We start from the raw sequence: 18,045 nt of genomic DNA, 5'->3' as shown, positions 1-18,045 counted from the left end.
AGGCGCAAGCCCTGAGGATGCAGAGTTGCTTATTGCTTGTGCCCTGCTGGGCTGTGGGCCCAATCCCCCAGCGAGCCTGGTGAGGTAGGCCCAGCAGGAGAGGCAGTTTAGGCAGAGCCTAGGCTGGGACAGAGCAGAGGACGCTGCTGGCAACTCAGGCAGATGTCACCTTTTGCCAGGATTGCTGCTTCCATGGGACTGGTGCTGTGCTGCCAACTGCCCTTTCCATCTCCAGGGAAGGGCTGGCAGGGATCTCTGCTCTCAGCTGCCAGAGCAATCCAAGAAGGCAAAACCAAACTATTCCAGGCCCGAGCATGCCCCTCTCACCCCACAGCATTTAAAACAAGAAACAGAGCAAGAAGAACCAGTGTGAAGTACCAAAAAAACCTTTATTTTTTCCCCCAAACCATAACAACATTTGACATTATACTGATTTCCTCATATATTTGTTATTTCTCTACATTAGGAACCAGATACAGAAAATACAAACACGATCTGTTGAATCAAAGACGGCACAGCATTCCGTTAGAAAAAGAAACAAAGAAACTAGAGGAGCAAGATAGAAATGGTGAAAAATAGTCATTCCCTCCAGCCCAAACTTTCCAAGAATCATCATCAAAATAGAGCAGTGGAAGTAGCTTCTCTTTCTAAACGCACTTCTGCTTTAAGACAAAAGTTAGATTTATCTTTAGATTTTCAAAGTAAAAAAATGTTAAACTATCTTTCAAGCAATTTTGGAAGTTTGCATAGACCCATTCCCTTTCCAAAAATATCAGCCATCTCTCTATAGAATCTGATACAAATCGAGTGCGCCTCAGCCGAAGGTCACCAAGCTCAATTCACTTTCAAGAAAATAAAACACGATCTCCCCTTCCCCTCCCTCCCCCCACAAAAATATGGGCTCTACCATTATTCCACGTGTTTGAGGCAAGTTACCAGGCTCATCCCTCGCTCAGAGCTTCATCCCAAAATTCCTTTTCATTTCCCAGGTTTCCACTCCTGCTGCTCTGCAGGCAGCGGGATCGGGGGGCGCAGGGTGGGGGCTGATGGACACAGCTCTCAGCAGGGAAGTGGGGGGAATTCTGCATTCACCAATCCCTCCCCGCAGCCAGGAAGTGGCTTTTCAAGGACAAACACCTGCAACCAGGCAGAGTTTGTAGGAACTTGTCCCTGGGGACTGGCCTTGTCCAAAGGGCTCGGTCACCAGAGCAAGAGCTCAGCTAGAGACCAGGTGGGGCAGCAGGGAGGGGCAGGAGGGGTGGAGGGGGGTCTGCAGCCCCCAGGTAAGGCAGCCAGGAGGGGAGGGGGAGCCCCTCACCAGGAGGGGTTTCACTGTGGTGCTCTAGCGTACCTGGAGTGAGGTTTTCCCAGAGGTTCCTGGCAGCAGTGCAGAGACCAGCTGCACTGCCACCCGCTTAAAAAGAAACAGCAATGACAAAATAAATAAAAAGTCAACCCCTCCCATTCAGATGAGAATGAAATACTATTTCTTCAGGCCCCCACCTGGTTTGGAACCCTCTAAAAACTGAAGCAAACGTTTAAAAGGGCTTGTTAACCTTTCTGCAGGGGGCAAAGTGATGTGGCAATGAGGGGGGGAGAAATCACACGCCTGCTGCCCATCACTCCAAGGGTCAGAACAGCACGAGGCCCCCATTTAAAGTGCTGACCATACAAAAGATGATGATGAGGGAGCAACATCCTTCTCCTCCCTTTTCCCATCACAATTTCCAACTGAAATCCATCTCCTTCACCAAGTAACAACTAAGCCTATTCTTCTGGACACTCAGTTTTATATTGGTTTTAAAAAAAGAAAAGAAGTTAGTAAAAAAGTTACACTGAATTTCCTAACGCTTTGCAATGTGCTTCCACCAAAACTAAGGGTCTGGAAACCAAGAGCAGAGCCCACATGTTTTGCCTGATCCCAAGACTAAAGCAGAGAGCCAGCTCTGCTCTCCAGGGCCAGCCAGGCATGAGCAGCCCTGCTCGTCAGCATCAGAGACCCAGGGGATGCAGAGTCTTGCCAATAAGGTTCTTTTACTTGTTTAAGCCACCTCTGAATCCCCTGAGAAGGGGAACAATGTGGGGAAGAACATTCCCCCCTAAGCCCCCCTGAAATAAAATATCAATGAAACAATAATGCAGTCAAAAAAACACCAGCCTGCTGGGTTTCTATTAAAAAAAAATTCCATAAACTTCACAACAAAAAAGAAAAACCCAAAGGAAACTAGCCAGCGGTTTGGGTCTGGAAACTGATTCACTTCTTAAATGTTCAAAGTCCAACAAGGAGCAGGCAGCAGGGATGCCACAAGGAAAAAAGTGCTCGTGAGATGCAGCTTCCTGAGGCAGCAGTGAGTGTGTGGGACCAGGGACCCCACAGCCAGTGACCACCTCGGGTGCTGCCTAGGGACTGCTGGGCACTGCTTGGGCTGGAAGCACAGCAGGAGCTCTGCACGGGATCTACAAACAGGAACAGACTGCTCCTTCCTCCCTCCATGTCTGCTCCACGTCCCCCAGCTGTGCTGCACAAGGTGCATGACCAGGACTACCTACTCAAAACCAGGGGCAGGAGAGCTAAAAAGCCACACAAAGATCAGAATCTGTGGAGGGACTAACGTGGAGACAAGGAGGAAATACCCTATGGGACACAGTTATCAGAAATGCAAGCAGTGATGTGCCAAGCCACTGGAGAGAAGCCAAAGACATGCCCAGCTTGGCCACAGTGATGTGATGGAGCAGGTTATGCCTCTGCCAGCCTGGGAAGAAGAGACCAGTGCTCTCAAAAGCTCAACTGCTTCTCCTCCTGCTTTGCTGGGAAGATATTCCTCCCTCTGTCCCACTGATTTCGTGACATGCCGAGCTGCCAGTGCCTCGGAGCAGCCAACCCTGGCCAATGGAGGCCAGGAGAATGCCCTGGGATCCCAACTGCTCTGACAGTGACTGCCATTGTTTCTCATGGGAACAGAAGCAAAGCAGCAAAATGAGCTGGGTTTTAGCCTCTTTCCTGGCTTATGCTTGCTCCTTTCAAGTCCTGGTTGGATCTGATTTCCTGAGGGGCTTTGTTGGCCCCTGGGGAGCAGCCAGAGCCTCGGCTCTGCAGGGCCATCCACAGAGAGGCAGAACATCCACAGAGAGGCAGAACAGCCCCTGCTGCCCTCACCCTGACCTGAGCACACAGTCAGGCCAGGCCTGGCTCTCTGGCACTGCCCCAGGGAGAAAGACAAACAGTTCTGTCCTTCCTGCAGACATGTGGCACCCAAGGAACAGGGCAGGATGCTCAGCAGCCTGCAAGCCAGTGCCAAACCTACCCAGGCTGAATGAAGAAGAGATCACCATTAAAAAAACCTAGCAAGTGTGAAAGAGCTTTTGTTCTAGACAGTCTCAAAAGGTCCAACACTTTCCCCCTGCATTAAACCAAACCAAGGTGTTGTCTGTATCCCCTTTTTACCCTAATTCAAATTTAATTCCCTTTGAAGGGAAATGGTAGAAAAGATGCATATCCTATATGTGGTCTGTCCAAACACAGAAAGAAGCCTCTTGACTCCAAGAGAGAAACCATCAAAACAGAGTAAGCAACTGTATAGTTTTACCACACTGCTGAGCACCCTCCCCATGCAGCATCCTTAGCTAGAAGGGTAAAAAAAAAAAAGCTAAATCAAGGCCCTTTCATTCCGTGTTTCTCATTCTGCCAGATTCCCTTTTCCAGCAGCTCATCTGCATGCATTCTGGCCACAGAGACCACAGTTAATGTTTGTTTTTTTTCTCCTTTAAAAGAGGCTTTACAATAACTAAGAATTTGAACAATGTGATCAGTTACAAGTCTTTCCTTGCTGAGCAGTGAGTGTGTGCCTGAACACACACCCACATGTGCCAGAAGGGAGCCAGGTCCTGGAGAGGGCATGGCTGCTGAGTGCTGCCACAGAACACTGGCAAAAGAGGAATGGGCACCACACAGAAATAGCTTATCAGCTGAGGGGCTCTGTACAGGGAGGGCTGCAAGCACAGCCTGCTGCTGGCCCACAGCCCGGGGCTGCCCAGATCCTCTGGATTCTGGAAATTCAGCTGCCAGGAGAAATCTCCAAGTGGGAGCTGAAAGGGATGGACATCTCTGCCACACACTGCAAGGAAAAGTGTCAAACAACTGCAGAAACCAAACCCAAAGAAGAGCAATTGAAAGATAACCAGAGAACAGTTTGAAGCCTTGTCAGAAGAGTTCACTCACCACAGAGCAGGTCAGAACAGCTGCTGTGGCTAATGCAGCAGCAAACAGCCCTTCTACCCTTGAAGGCAGAGACAGTAGCTTCTCCCCAGCCCCAAAAGGAACCAGCACAGGCACAGATCTCTGCTGACAAGATAAGAAAGGCCAAGCAACACCAAATCCCTTACTGGCCCAGGCCAAGAGAGGCAATTGACATCACCACCTCAATAGAGAGACCACTGCAGTCAACTGCAACCAGCTCTGGCCCAGGGAAGGGCTGTCAGACAAGATTCTTTTCACAGTCCAAGAAGGGCAGTTCCCTTCCTGAGCCAATGAAACAAGGAAAAAAAAAAGAAAAAAGAAAGAGGCTTTGTATTCCAAGCTCCAACAGGACTATTTGCTGAATCAGTCCAGCAAACACAGATTATACTCCTGGAATAGTGAGTAGAAGCCTCCTCCAGGTAAAATCTATAAGCTCTAAAGTGCTCCTGCTAATGCTAGTTGATGAACACCCCCTTCCATGCCCAGCAGTGGAAGGGCTGCTGCAGTCAGTGGTGTGATGAGCACTCACATTTAACCGTTCACCAACTCTCAGCTGGATTGCAGTAGAGTTTTCTGAAATGCACTTTTGGGAAGTATTTCCTATGAGAAGATGTTGTTTGGGGATGTGAGGATAGGAAGGTGAAGTGTACACCACAGCATACCTTGTTCAGTAAAACCATTGCCTTGGGAGGTGATGTTCCCTTGCAGAGTCAATGGAATAAAGCATCCTGCAAGTGGCCATGTCACCATGTCCCCAACAAGCAGCTCTGGGTTTGGTTAGAATGGTTTCCCCCACCCCCAGTGGTTTGAAGAGTTCACAGTGGTATAACCCAATGTTTTGGGGAGACAGAAACTGAGACGTCCCCTGCTGCAAGTGAATGGGTGGAATGAGGGATGCAGATGAGCAACATCCTCTGGGACTAGCCCAAGGAAAAGTCCCACAGACACCTTGTGTCTGAGCAGGAACAGGGGAAGGCATGCACTGGAAGGACCAGGAAGCAGAGAAGGACAATGCAATGCAGGGAAAGTGCATGTTCTGGAGTGGTCTCGGAGTAGTTCTGCAGTGCAAACATACGGGGAGGGGTGTGGAGAAATCCCTTCTGGAATGCTGCATGAAGAGAGGTAAAGGTTGGCATCCAGGTGGCAGCAGACTGGGTAGGGGGCCTGTGTCCAGCAGCTCTACCCTGTTCTTCACATTTAGTGGGTTTCAATCACCACTGGCTCGTAAACTCCAGATGAGACCCTGGGGAGGCAGAGGGGGAGAGAGGCTGGTTATTTTCCAGTCATTTTAGCAACCAAGTTGTGGTTCAGAGCTCTCCACTCTCAAACACCATCTTCTAAACCCACTCAGAACACTGCCAGTAACAAGTCAGCCTTGTGGGAAGTCAGTCCTTGGAATACAGAGGGGACAAAGAGGTGGCAAGCCAGCAACAGAGCCCTGGAGAGAGCTGGGTGTGACACACAAACCCTGCTGTACAGGACACAGCAGAGGGGGAGTATCCCACCCACAACAAAGCCAGCCTGCCTGGCTTTGCTGTGCTCCCAGTTTTGTTTCCAGCTTGATACATCTTTGCATTACCATTACTGCTCTTTTTAATTCAATGAAAAGATGCAACAAAGCCTCAAACACAACTGGCCCAGAGCTGTCCTAAGAGCTACAGTGACAAGAAAAAGTTTTACTGCTTCAGAAGGCGTTAATGAGAGAACAACCCCTCGGTGGTTATGGAAGAGGCAGGAGAAGGGACAATAAGAGGCAGGAGAAGGGACAATAAGAGGCAGGGAGAAGGGACAATAAACGCTGCTCTGCTGCAGTTTTGCTGCAGGCCAGCAGGAGGCAAAGCTCCCTCCTTCAGAAACAAACGGGAACCAGCCTCTACCATTTTGTCCTTTCACTCCTCTCACTTCTGTTCCTGGGTCTAGCAACCAGGATCCCATTGTCCCTCTGAGCTCCTGCTGAGAAGTGCACTCATACTCGAGTGCAGCTGCAGCCTGCCACCAAAGGCATCCCAGGGCTGTTAATGTGGGAATGAAGTCACCATGTAGCACATGATGTTTAGAAATCTCTCCTGTAGCAAAAAGTGGAAGTTTCCTAGGTACAGAGCCCACCAATCTCTCTGGGGCCCCTCTGGCTGCCAGCTTTTTGGGAAACCTACCTGTTTCCCAGCTGAATACCACTCAGAGTAGTTGTTCCGTCTCTGCTCACAAACAACCTCAGGTTACTGTCTGCAGATAGAAAAGGAAGACAGACATCAAAATCCAGAACTGCTGAGGCTGCCAGGAACTCCCCTCCCAGACACACAATCAGCACAGAGCAAGTGTGTCTCAGCAGATGCATATCCACACTTTCTGGTGGTTTTCCCACAGTCATGGAGCCCCTGGGAACCCTTTCCTTGCTCCAAAGGGAAGCCTCCACAACACGCAGCTTTGGAAGAATAAAGGCAGAGATATTAATTCAGTCATTCACCTCCAGCTGCCTCTTTTAAAGCAATTCCATTGATGCAAGTCCTTGGTCACCTAATACACACCTGAACAGATAAGATGTGGGGCCTCACACTGCTTTGGTAGAGTCACTGGAGGAGAAACTCAGCCTGTTCTGCTGGGGAGAGGCAGCTGCATCCAGTCTGATTCTAACCCACACTGAGTGAGGTATAACTCCCCACATGATAAGAGTGCTGCCATGTGCAACAATTTAAGGTGATTAATGGTAAATTAATGAAGCACAGATAACAAGCTAAGCTCAAGTCTAAAACTTAACAGAAAACCTCAGATAGAAAAAAAATCAGATTAGAGGTCAATTTCTATGCTAAAGTGGAAAATGAAACTGAAAACAAAAGCAGTTACATTATTAGTTTTCTCCTAGCAGATGCTGTGAGTGCAATGGAGAAAACTCCTTCTTAAGCTCCCCAAGAGACCTGATCACCAGCACATGGTAACCCATGTTTCTGTAGAGATGTGCTGCTTCCCTCCAGTTGTGCTCTCCTCTTCTGATAAATACCCTTGGCCTGACCCTGGACAAAGGCCACTGGAGCTGTGCAGACAGCTGATCTCCACTGCATTGAGAATCAGTGTCTTTCCTCTCTCTCCCTGCATGTTTGAGCTTCAATCTCAATCTCTGCTGTCATGTGTGGAACAACAGCAAGTGCTATCTGTAAATACATGTGCAGCTCTCAAACCCACATGGTTTATCTACCACAGAAACACCCAGCAAGCACTGAAAGCAAACAGCTGTCAAAGGAGAAGAGAGCCCATGGCAGATGAGATCTGACTGTAAACACTTGGCAGCCCTGCAAAAGGAACAACCCAGACATCCCCTCTGAGGCTTCTCCTCTCACCTTCAGTATTGCTGACATCTGTGAAGTCCTGACTCTGCATTATTTTCTCCACTATATCATCAGCATCGATCCTGGTGTCATCCACTCGGGTTGGGTGACTCTCCATTGAATCCTTTTTCCTCCTGGCAAGAGGAAATCCAGGACAAACTTACTCAGCTTCTCAAGACACAGACATCTACATACTGCCCTGCATTTCTTGGCCACAGCCTCCTCCTCAGTGGCCACAATCTGTTCCACTGGTGCCTGAAGACAAAGGAGCAGGTTCTGTCTTCTCCTTCCCAGAGAAAAGTCTTTGCTCCACTGTTACTCACCGGGAGGGTCTGTCCAGCAGCAGGGGTGGTCTGGGGGGCCGAGGAGGCTTCTCCAGTTTGTGCTCCCTCTCCCCCTCAGGGTACTCCACGGTCATGCTGAGCCCCCCGGAGGCGCTGCTGCTGGTGGACGTGTTGCGGCGGTGGGTCAGGTCGGACATGCTGGAGGAGCGCGAGTGCTCCGTGCTGTAACCTGCCAACACAGGGGCCACAGAGCTCAGCTGCTGCTGCTCCCACTCCTGGCAGCACAGACAACAGCCAGGGCAGCTCCACAGCAGCACTTCTGCTCCTGCACACAGAGGTTTAGACATCTGTGGGCTCATTGGCAGAGACGGAGCAGGAGGCTGGTATTACACAGCTGGGGTGAGTATTACAGAGCTGGTATTACAGAGAGAGATGGCTGCAAATCACTCTCACAAGGGCTTGCTGCAGGAAGGAAAAGGGAAAAAGGGATGGCAGAGCTGTGTGGATCAGTGGTTACCAGAGATCTTGGACTGCTGGCTGGCATAGCTCGAGTTCCGTGAGTGCCCTGAGTGGAAAACTTCCTCTGGGCTGGACAGGTTCTGATCTGACTCCTCTGGGACACCTGCCAAGGAAAAGAGGACACTGCTTACACCACAACCACTGGTCACTGGGAGGGAAGACTGATCTTGGAATGACAGATCAAGGAAAGGGCAGTCTACTGGCCAGAGCCCTGTGTAAAGGCCAGCACAGGGCTCAGAAACACCCAGGGAGTAGGGAAGACCACAGTGAACTCTGTCAAGTTTATCACTATTTCTATCCAACACGTGAATTTACAAACATCTCTGGGGGCTTGTAGCATCTAGAAGGACAAGCAGTGTCTGAAACTATCACAGTTAAAAGCATCAAGCTAAGTAAGCATCACATGGCCACTGGCAGTAAAGTATTTCAACCTCTGTTTGGGTGCTTCTGTTACCACCTTACCCTTTCTATTACTTCTGAGAGAGCCTGTACCATTTAAATAATCTCTGATTTTGATACAGACACTTCAGCATAACCCCTGCTCCTTTGCCCTGCTTGTCTCTCTTGCAGGAAGCTTATCCAGAAGTGCACAAATGTAACACATTAGCCAGCTTTTTAAGAACACCACTTGCACCACGTGCTCTGTCAAATGAGGGGATGAGACTCCAGTGCTATTTTGGTGCAGTGTATCTGCCTGCACATTTGGAATGTGCTGGGAAGGAAAAAAACTGATGTGAAAATGCAGTGCCCTTGAAAACAGGCTCATACAGAAGGCAAAGAACTGCATCAGCAGCTGGAACAAGGCCACTAGACCTTAAACCAACCTCTAAAACCTTCAGAGGAACTTTTCTAGAAGATAAGTCTGAGCAACAGAATAGCTGAGTGCAGAACAATGGTAAGTATCATTGCACACAGTGGAAAGCAGGGATCAGTGCAGTTCATGAATTATTAAATCCCCAGCAAAAAGAACAAATTGCTTTATCTCCACTAACAGAAATCTATGCACGTGGCAAATAGTCAACCTTCCTCTCCTCAGTCACACTCAGATGGCTTTGTTATTCTCAATATTCTGAATGAGCAATGGGGGGTTGAGGATGGGTGTGGGAAAACATGAAAGATTAAAGAGTTTCTGTGCTTGCAACTGCTGGGAAAAACAAAGGAGTGTCCAGGCAGAGCCAGGCATGGCATGGCTGCAGGGTGGGCATTCAGACCTGAGCTGAGGATGGCAGTTCTTGGCTTGGCCTGGCGCAGGGAGCCAATTGTGGAGGAGCTGCTGCTGCTGGTGGTTCCCTCGCCCTTGCAGGTCAGCTGCAGAGTGGAGTCCTGCCCTGGGATGGTGATGGACTTGGCAGTGGAAGGAGGCCTGGAATCAGAAGGGAAGGAGGTTACAGACTGCCAGGCAGGGAGCAGGCATCATTCTGTCCATCCCACCCTTGTCAGCAGGGGGAAGCTGGCAGCCCTCTGACCACCAGCTCAAATGGGATGTTGGGTTTTGTTTTCTCACATGCAAGACTGGTGTCATCCCTACCTGGCACTGCATTACAAGAAAAAACAATTTTTTGAGGTAAATTAAGGCAAAAAGGGGCCATTCATTCATTACACAGGCTCAGAACTTGCACTGTCCTCCAGGACTCCATCCAGAGCTGCCCTTTCAGCCCCAGCATGTGTCCACTGCCCAGCTGGCTTCACAAACAGGAACCAGTTTGCTGCTGTCCCACTCTCAAGTCCAGCTTCCTTTCTCTTACACCTCTTTGGCCAAAATGAAACCTTTTATCCCAGCAACCCTGTCCCCTTATGAGAGCACTTTTACAACAATCAAATAACCTTTCCCTTTTTTAACTGGCTATTAAACTCCTTTTCAGTGAAACTAAAGTGTTTTTCCAGCTGTCAGAATTATTTTTCTGGTTATTCTGTGAGCCTGCAACATCCCTTTGTAAATGCTGACTGCAGGGCAGATCTGTGAGTGCCTGGAGCCCCCTCCCTTCCTCCAGAAGTGCTTTTGGGTGGAAGCCACAGCATGTGCAGCGTGGCAAAGTGAATATTCCTGTTGGAGCCCTAACCTCTCTGCAGCCTGAAGTCTGAACTGGAACTAAAGAATCATATTATGGATTTTAAGTGAGGAGTGAGAAATAAAATCTTTTGTCTCACTCAGAGCTCTGAGGGAAGACGTTACATGAGAGGGGATCTTTGCGGTATTTTGGAAGGCAGAATATTTAATGTGGGCAGCTGAAGGGCTATAAAGCTTTCAGGAAACTCACAGCATGCCTTCACCAGGAAAAAACCTCCCTAATCACCTTATCAGTGATTTGCATGCACCCAGGTGCTTTGGGGACTTGGCTTCACAGGTTTTTAAGGCTTTTACAACCTTAAGCAAGCAAACTGCTCCTGCAGCAGCTGTGGGAGCAGCCCCTTGGTCTGTCAGCTCAGCTGCTCTGCCCCTTTCAACAACCCCAGCAGGAGAAGGTTCATGGAGTGCTGCAGAAAATCAGTGCTTGGAAGTGATTTCCCAGCATAGTTTAATTCCTGCCTAACCCTCTAATGAGTGTCATTTACCAGAAGCTCTACTGATCAAGGACTATTCCACATGCAAAGTTTCTATTTTTAGATATTTGCACATCATCAACATAAAAGGGAAAAGTGGGAATGACTGCAAAAATCCTTCAAGAAAATTAGGTTTGACTTTCAGACTGAACCTACTTACATTAAATGGATATTTATATCCTATTCTGTGCAATTTTCAGGCATTCTAAGGGTGGGACTTGCTTCCATTGCAAAGGAGCAACAGGTATTTTTGTAAAATATTACTACCAGACATCCCAGTACCCTAGATTTAGAACATCTGTTACTGCTATAAAGTTATGGTTTAAGATACTCAAAACTTCTACATTACACTTTCTTCTGAAGCAGAAATTCTTCAGAATCAGATGACACTGATGTTGGGTTCAAAAGTGTGAAAAAATACTGCAGCACTATGAAAAGCCACTCACAAAACAAACCTAGCAAAAATAACGCAGCATTTTAAAAAAGAATTTGAGCTAATTTATGCACTCCAAGCCAGCTCCTAAAATTAGATCTACAAGAATTGGCCTCAAGGTAAAGCTTTCTTCTCTCATTCTGTTGGGAGGCAACATGAAATATTCCTTTGGGCACATGGCAGCCCTGCTGTGCAGTCACACACCTTCCAGCACACCCAGCAGGGCTGGGACTGTGATGCTGCACTGTGGTGTGAGATCAGGATATTTATTGATTCACCAACAATTCTTTAAGCAGCAAAACTGCTCCCCAGCCTAACTGTCCTTATTCTTTCCTATCATTATGCATAAAAAAACCCCCACATTACGGCAATTTCTCTGCTAATTAATACAAATTGTGAGCCCTGTAGGAAAAAAAATTAAAATGATTCAGCTTTGAAGTATTTTTGTTGCTGTTTCAATCTGAGATCTTTATCCCCCATGGTATGTGCTGAAGCGTGTCCACTTCCAAGACTGTTTTCTTTATTGACCTTTCTCCTCTTGGAGGTCAGTGAAACCAAGCCCAGAGCCATGAGAAATTCCATCCTTCAAGCAAAACATGAAGTTTGTAATCAAAATCTACTGGTTTCTAAAACCTAAGTTGCACCAGCAGGGAAAATACTGTGCACAGCAATAATCAGAGCTGGGAAAGCCAGAGCAGAGAACAAAACCAATTAACAGCACTGGCTGGCTGTGCTTTTCTGGATGATTCAACCAGTTTTACTGTACTTCCCAATATCAAGGGCATCTTTTCCCCTCCCTTCATCAATTCTAGTGTCTGCCCAGAACAGGGTACAGCCAGGAACTCACGTTTTGAAGCAGGGGTCCCCAGAGAGCAGGGACATTCCAATCGTGACCTGGAGAGGGGACACAAGGCACATCATCAGCCATGCTGCACTGAGCTCCTCACTTCACAACACCCAGGAGCTCAAGGGCTAGGTGTAAAGATCAGCCAGATCTAGCTCCTTTCCCAGGGAAATCAGCTTCAGGGATTTAGCAAAGTATTCCCCTCCCTGCCCCAAATCCCTGCATCAGTCACTCCAAGTGGCAGCAGCTCAGCAGGACACCAGCTGGGTCATGCTGACAGTGCCTTGTAACATTTCCCTCCCTCCTGCTCCTGGATTTTTTTGTCAAGGGTCACTGCTTGGCCAAATCAATGCCAAATTATCAAAAGGCAACTCTGATAATGGGAAGCTTCCCAAGTCAGTCTAGCAGCACAAAAGCAAAATCCTGTCTCTGTACATAACAGGACGTTCTGCCAGACTGGCACTGTGCTGTGATCTCCCCAAAGCCCTAAGCAGGGTTTCTGCTGTGTAGGTTCTAGCTGTTGTACCTTTAGGATGGAGTTGTCCTGTCGGGTGTTCTTAGTATCATATCCTTCCAGCAAGCAGCAACGGACAGTGGATCCAGAGCCTGCAAATTCTGCCAGATTTAGATCAGCAAAGCCCAGCTGCAGCCAAGAAAACAATGGAGGGGAAGGTGAGAAAACAGACATTACTCCATAAAGGGATACACAGTGTCTCACAGACCAAAGGGAGAGAACAGGAGCCAGGACACAGAGTGGTGGCTGTGAAGATTCCCTGTTCTTGAGGATGGACAGGGTCACATTCCTAACCCCAAGCTAGATGGACACTTGGAGGCCTTCAGGAGGCCAAGCCCACATGGAGGAAGGGTGTACAGTAGTGCTGGTGGCCCGGACAGTGTTAACCAGCCTGCAGCCATTGCATAACCAAGGACATGGAAGGCACCAGGTCAACAATGTGGAAAAAACAGAATCACACACACACAAACATAATAAGGCACTCTTTGTATCGGACCATCCCAGAATGCAGTGGAGCATGTGAACCAGGAGATGAAAGGATATTGTTACAGGGGAAAGTGACACCATCCTGACAAAAACAACAGACTACGGGCACGGGGAGCTGGAGGCCCAGAGCCATGTGGCACTCACTGCCTGTGCCTCACCCCTCAGAGGCAGCTGCTGGGCTGGGCAGCTCCTCCTCAACACTGCTCAGGTTTAACCAGCAAGGAGTTGGTTTGACACGCAGAAGGGAAGAGAAATACTTGGAGAGATTTAGTTGTGAGCTCTCTAAACCTTCTCTAACAAATGGGAAGCAAACAGGGAAGGTGACAAAGCTGAAGATCACACGCATTTTTTAAAAGGGCACCGATCCCTCCAGAGTAAATACACACACAATGAAGAGCACCTTTGTTTTCCTGCCCTAATCCCTGGTATATTAACACAGTGTTTCAAAGAAAAAGTTACAGCTTGTTTTATGCACAGCTTTATGAACAGCAGGCAGTTGTGTCCCATCTCATGTGATCAGCAGGACATGCTGTACTCTGTAGGTGGCCAAAGCATCCAGGCGTGGAGCATCTGCGCCACAGCAGCGGCAGCAGGGCAGCTCCCAGGGGAGCAGGGAACACAGGTGGAGCAGCAGCAGCAGGTCCTTCTGTCCTTCTGGGCTCTGCAGCACATCCCTTCTGCCCTGCTGCTGACAGCTGAGCAGAGAGCCCCAACAGTAGCACCATCCTATGGAATTGTGGGGCCCTGTCAGCTGAGGAAGCTAATGGAGAGTCCCAGCACAAAACAGTCACTGCCAGAGGAACCCTGGCTCCCACTGTTCCAAGTCAAGAATCACAGTCTGATCAAGATATATGATTGAGGGGGAAACAGCAGCAAGATTAATGTAGCTGCTTTCTTCATCCCATCCTCAAAGGGCAACTTCTGATGGCTAATGAACAAAAAAAAGTGGGATAGAGAGGGAACCTTTTATCAGGAAAAAAAAAATAACCTTTTTTCCTCTCTTCTCACTTCTTAAGAATTCCTTTAATGCAAGTGTTTCTTCAGCCCTTGCTGCAGAAATTTCTCTGTCTCTTCTAGCCAAGGGCTATGCTGTTTGCTAATTATTCACCAATAAGGAAAAAAAATATCTCAGAGATAAACAAGACAGAGGAAAGCCACAGAGGGAGATGCAATCCATCACTGTGACAAAGACACAGCACCACCACACCAGGAGAACAGCATGGCACAGGGGTGGCCCAGACCTAGATCCCTCTTCCTCCAGCACAGCACTAAATTCTGAGAGGAGACCAACACTGGAGCACAGAGTGTGGGAGAACCCTCCAGCAGCCCACAGTGTGCTGAGGTCAGAAGCTCTTTCAGGAAGCAGACTCCCAGTATATAGAGGAAAGATCCCTTAACAAAAGGATGTTTTCAGATATAACCTTCCAGAATCGTTTCCTCAGTTTTCCAGCCAGCTGATGGTGTTTCTCCCAGCTCAGGGAAAGAGTTTCTGCTTTATCAGTCCTTCCTGTCGCCTTCCGCCCTGTCACCCCTGACACTGAGGTGGCATTCACGTCAAACCCCAAGGTGTGCAAGGCACTGGAAACTGCCTGGAGCACAAACAGCCCCATCACCCTCACTCCCTGCTCATGGGCATGAGGTATGCCAGGTACAGAGGGCATTCACAAGTTTCATCTTCCTCTACATCTGCTGCTGTGACTGGAGGAGTTCTCAGCTGAATTAGGATAGTTTAAAAAGGTGGTGACTCGTGGTGTAAAATGAGAAAATAGCTGCATAGACATCTACCACAGACTTCTGCTAGAAACATTAGGAAGCCCAAATCAGTTCTGTCATGAGAACCTGCCTAGAACAAGCCTGGTCCACTGGGCAAGACTGCAATCGCTCTTGTCTGGTGTGACATCGCTCATTTCTGAGCTGCTTCAGATCATCTTCTCAGAGAACACATCTGTCTTTTTCACCAAGCAAGATACCAGCCCAAGAGACAACACGTACTTGAGATTTGGTCTCCAGCTCTGGGCTGGAGGAAGTCAGTCTCTGTTAAATGCCACTAAACACAATTGAAGACTGAGCAAAAAGGAAGTAGGTTAGAACATGACCTGAATAAGGTCTCCAGGTTAACTCCACCACAGAAACGTGCCTTCAGGCCTCCTTTAATTCTGCCTTCCCAAATCCTACAGAAAGCTTCAGGATGGACATTGCAGGAGGCAAAGGCTGATGCATTTGCTATACCTCTTCTTCCAGCTATGCTGCTCTCCCTGGACATGCAGCCCTGCAGAATGAATAACCTTCCCACAGTGTGAATTCAGTGAAAAAGAGACTGATGGCCCTAGAGACCATGTCCTAATTAGCAATGAAAAAGGAACAAAGCCATATTGCCTTCTCCCACCCAGCACAGCAGAACACAGGAGCTACTGCAGTAGACCTTTCACATCCAGTTGCCTCCATGGCCTCAGAAAGGATTTTGATGAGAAGGAATTCTTACATGGCTGTGTGTGACCAAAGCATCTGTTTGTTAGAAGCCAGCAGCAGTGACTCATTTTCAAACAAACATCATTTTGGGCACTGTGTGAGCTCAGCTTCTAAGCCAACATTGTCTCTTGATCCAGCACAAGGAGGAGAAGGGGGTGGCCCATTGTCTGTCCCACAGCACAGGCAAGAGAATGCAAGGAAGACAAACCAAGACTAAGATCCCTGCTGATCCATTTGGCTTTTGCCTTGGTGTCTCCTGTGCTCTGGCAGGCAGTGATTTCTGCTGAAGGCTCCTGCCTGCTCTCCTGAGGCAGTGAGGTGCCTGCCCCAGCTGGCTGCCAGCTCTGCAGAACAGAATTGGAGCCTGTTTCTTTATTAGAGACATGCTGCCAGAAGCCAGAGAGTTCAGATGTGACTCAGAACTTCCCCAAAGTTTGAGGACATGCAGATCATCTCTCCAACCCCCATGTCAAATCCATATCCAGTGCAATCTGGATCCTGTCCCAGCAAGTCGAGTTTTTTGGGAAATCTCTTAACTCAGACTCAAACTAAGAACTAATGAACATCTCTCCAGATTGGTCCACTCAGCAGCCACTGGTTTCTAATGGCTGTAAAGCACAAGCAGGAGACAAGACCATCTTCACTCTGTTATATTTGCCCTTTCTATGCTCTTACCTTTGAGTAGGTTTTTCCGCCCTTCAGCTCCTATATTGGGAAACAAAACAAAACAGGAAAAGCAGCTATTATATGTGCTGGGGCAACAGGGGGAAAGTCATTACTCAGTCCTGGAATCTTCTCTCAGGATTCACAAGCCTCTCTCTCAAGGGTTACCACCACCTTGGTCATTCCCATCCTCCACCAAGGACTCTTCTTGGAGAGAGAGGCTCTATTCCAGCATATCCTGTCCCAAACAATCTTTCCTTCCCACCACAGTCCACACAATTTTTCTTGCTGCCAAAAAGCAGCCAGTGACCAGCTGCCAGTACAGCACTGGTGGTGCTCCCTGCCAGAAGCAAAGCTGGGTGCTCACCTTGCGGACAGACACTCGGCAGATGCAGGGGTCCAGGAGCCCTGTGGCAGGGTTGGCACTCATTTTACACACAAAGGTGAATTTCTTTTTCCAGCGGACACAATTTTCCTGAACTTCCTCTCTGTGAGAATGGAAAAAAAAAAAATCAAATAAAGGTACAAAGCCAAATCAAGACCAGCTATTAGGTATCTTTTTTAATGACTGGCATCCTAGCCCGTAAAGATCCTCTGCAGCAGCTTGCTTCACCTGAAACTGAACCACACAAAGGTGTTAGGTTCGCATCAAACTTTTCACTAGTCAATACAGGTAAAATCCACCCAGGTTACAGAAATACTAATCATCTCATCAACAGAATTTGCCTTCAAAACTCTCCCAAGCTCTGACATTTCCTGCTCAGCCGGTTTAGCTCATTCTCTGTCCAGCCTGCATGGAGCAAATCTCCACACCTGAACTGGGCTGAAGGTTCACAAGCTTATCTCCCTCCAGCATGTCTGTTTGTACAGCCTCTGCACAGCAAAGTGCTCTGTGTCCTGGATGGCCTGTCCTTCCCTGCTCCTCGGGCTGGCACTAAGCCAGTGAGGATGGCCAGCTTAAAGGAGGACAAAAACACATGTGGAAATGCTCCTGGTGCAAGCAGACAGGGTCACACCAAGCAAACATTGCTTCAAATCCTGCAGGGGCTTAGCCAGGGGAGAGGTGGTTTTGCTTGCACAGCTTCTGAGCAGACCATCCTGATCTCCAGGCTGAGTGGAGAACACATGGCTCTGGCACAGCCTGAGCCTGCAGGAAGAAGAGAAGAAGCATTCCTGAGTGCAGGAATCACTTCAGCTACAGCTCTGGCTTCCACACAGCCCTCAGGGGAAGCTGGATTTTACCTTTCCAAGGAAGCTGATTCAAAGGAACCTGGAAACAAGGTGTGTGGGTCCTTCCACAGGGCTCTAGTTTCCTTTCCTACTGAGCCTCTACAGGCTCAGAGCTTGGCCCTCAGCCAGTCCAGTTCTCAAGTGATGAGGCCAGGGGAGGAAGGGAAGGCACTGCTGACAGCTGTGAGCAAGCAAGTCTGACTCTTATCTCTCCTCCTAGCACAGGACAAAGGTGCAAGGGCAGCTGATAAACTGTTTGCTTTAGCAGGGAAAGGGAGGCTTCCCACCATCTGACCCAGGCCAAAGGGACTGGTGGCAAAGGGGAGAGTGATCAGCCTTGGTAGTGTCTCCACTCTTCCTGGGAAGGAAGGGGAAGAAGCTGTGGCTCACATTCCCTTAGGGCAACCTCGAGGTGAGCCCAAGGGGACAGAGCCAGGGACTCAATCCTGAGCCAGGAGGTCCCTGCTGGTCCTCCAAGATGTTCTGTGGGACCAAATGTGCCAAG

At 48.6% G+C, this 18,045-nt stretch overlaps 1 protein-coding gene across 1 annotated transcript in view; it reads right to left on the bottom strand.

Annotated features, from left to right (window-relative positions):
* Positions 1–370: 370 nt before the first annotated feature.
* The window catches only part of EEIG1 (estrogen-induced osteoclastogenesis regulator 1), a 36,877-nt gene continuing 19,202 nt past the window's right edge, over positions 371–18,045 (bottom strand). The window contains exons 3-12 of the mRNA XM_066562929.1: positions 16,678–16,798; positions 16,323–16,352; positions 12,705–12,821; positions 12,182–12,228; positions 9,572–9,723; positions 8,359–8,463; positions 7,881–8,070; positions 7,570–7,691; positions 6,391–6,460; positions 371–5,480 (exon numbers count right to left, since the gene is read on the bottom strand). Of these exons, the coding sequence (XP_066419026.1) occupies positions 5,435–5,480; positions 6,391–6,460; positions 7,570–7,691; positions 7,881–8,070; positions 8,359–8,463; positions 9,572–9,723; positions 12,182–12,228; positions 12,705–12,821; positions 16,323–16,352; positions 16,678–16,798 (1,000 nt within the window). The 3' untranslated portion in view covers positions 371–5,434. The remainder of the gene's footprint in view (positions 5,481–6,390; positions 6,461–7,569; positions 7,692–7,880; positions 8,071–8,358; positions 8,464–9,571; positions 9,724–12,181; positions 12,229–12,704; positions 12,822–16,322; positions 16,353–16,677; positions 16,799–18,045) is intronic.

This window comes from Molothrus aeneus, chromosome 19 (genome assembly GCF_037042795.1).
Source record: "Molothrus aeneus isolate 106 chromosome 19, BPBGC_Maene_1.0, whole genome shotgun sequence".
Classification (NCBI taxonomy): domain Eukaryota; kingdom Metazoa; phylum Chordata; class Aves; order Passeriformes; family Icteridae; genus Molothrus; species Molothrus aeneus.
The sequence above is the reverse complement of the archived record's forward strand: the minus strand, read 5'-3'. Positions and strand labels throughout refer to the sequence as shown.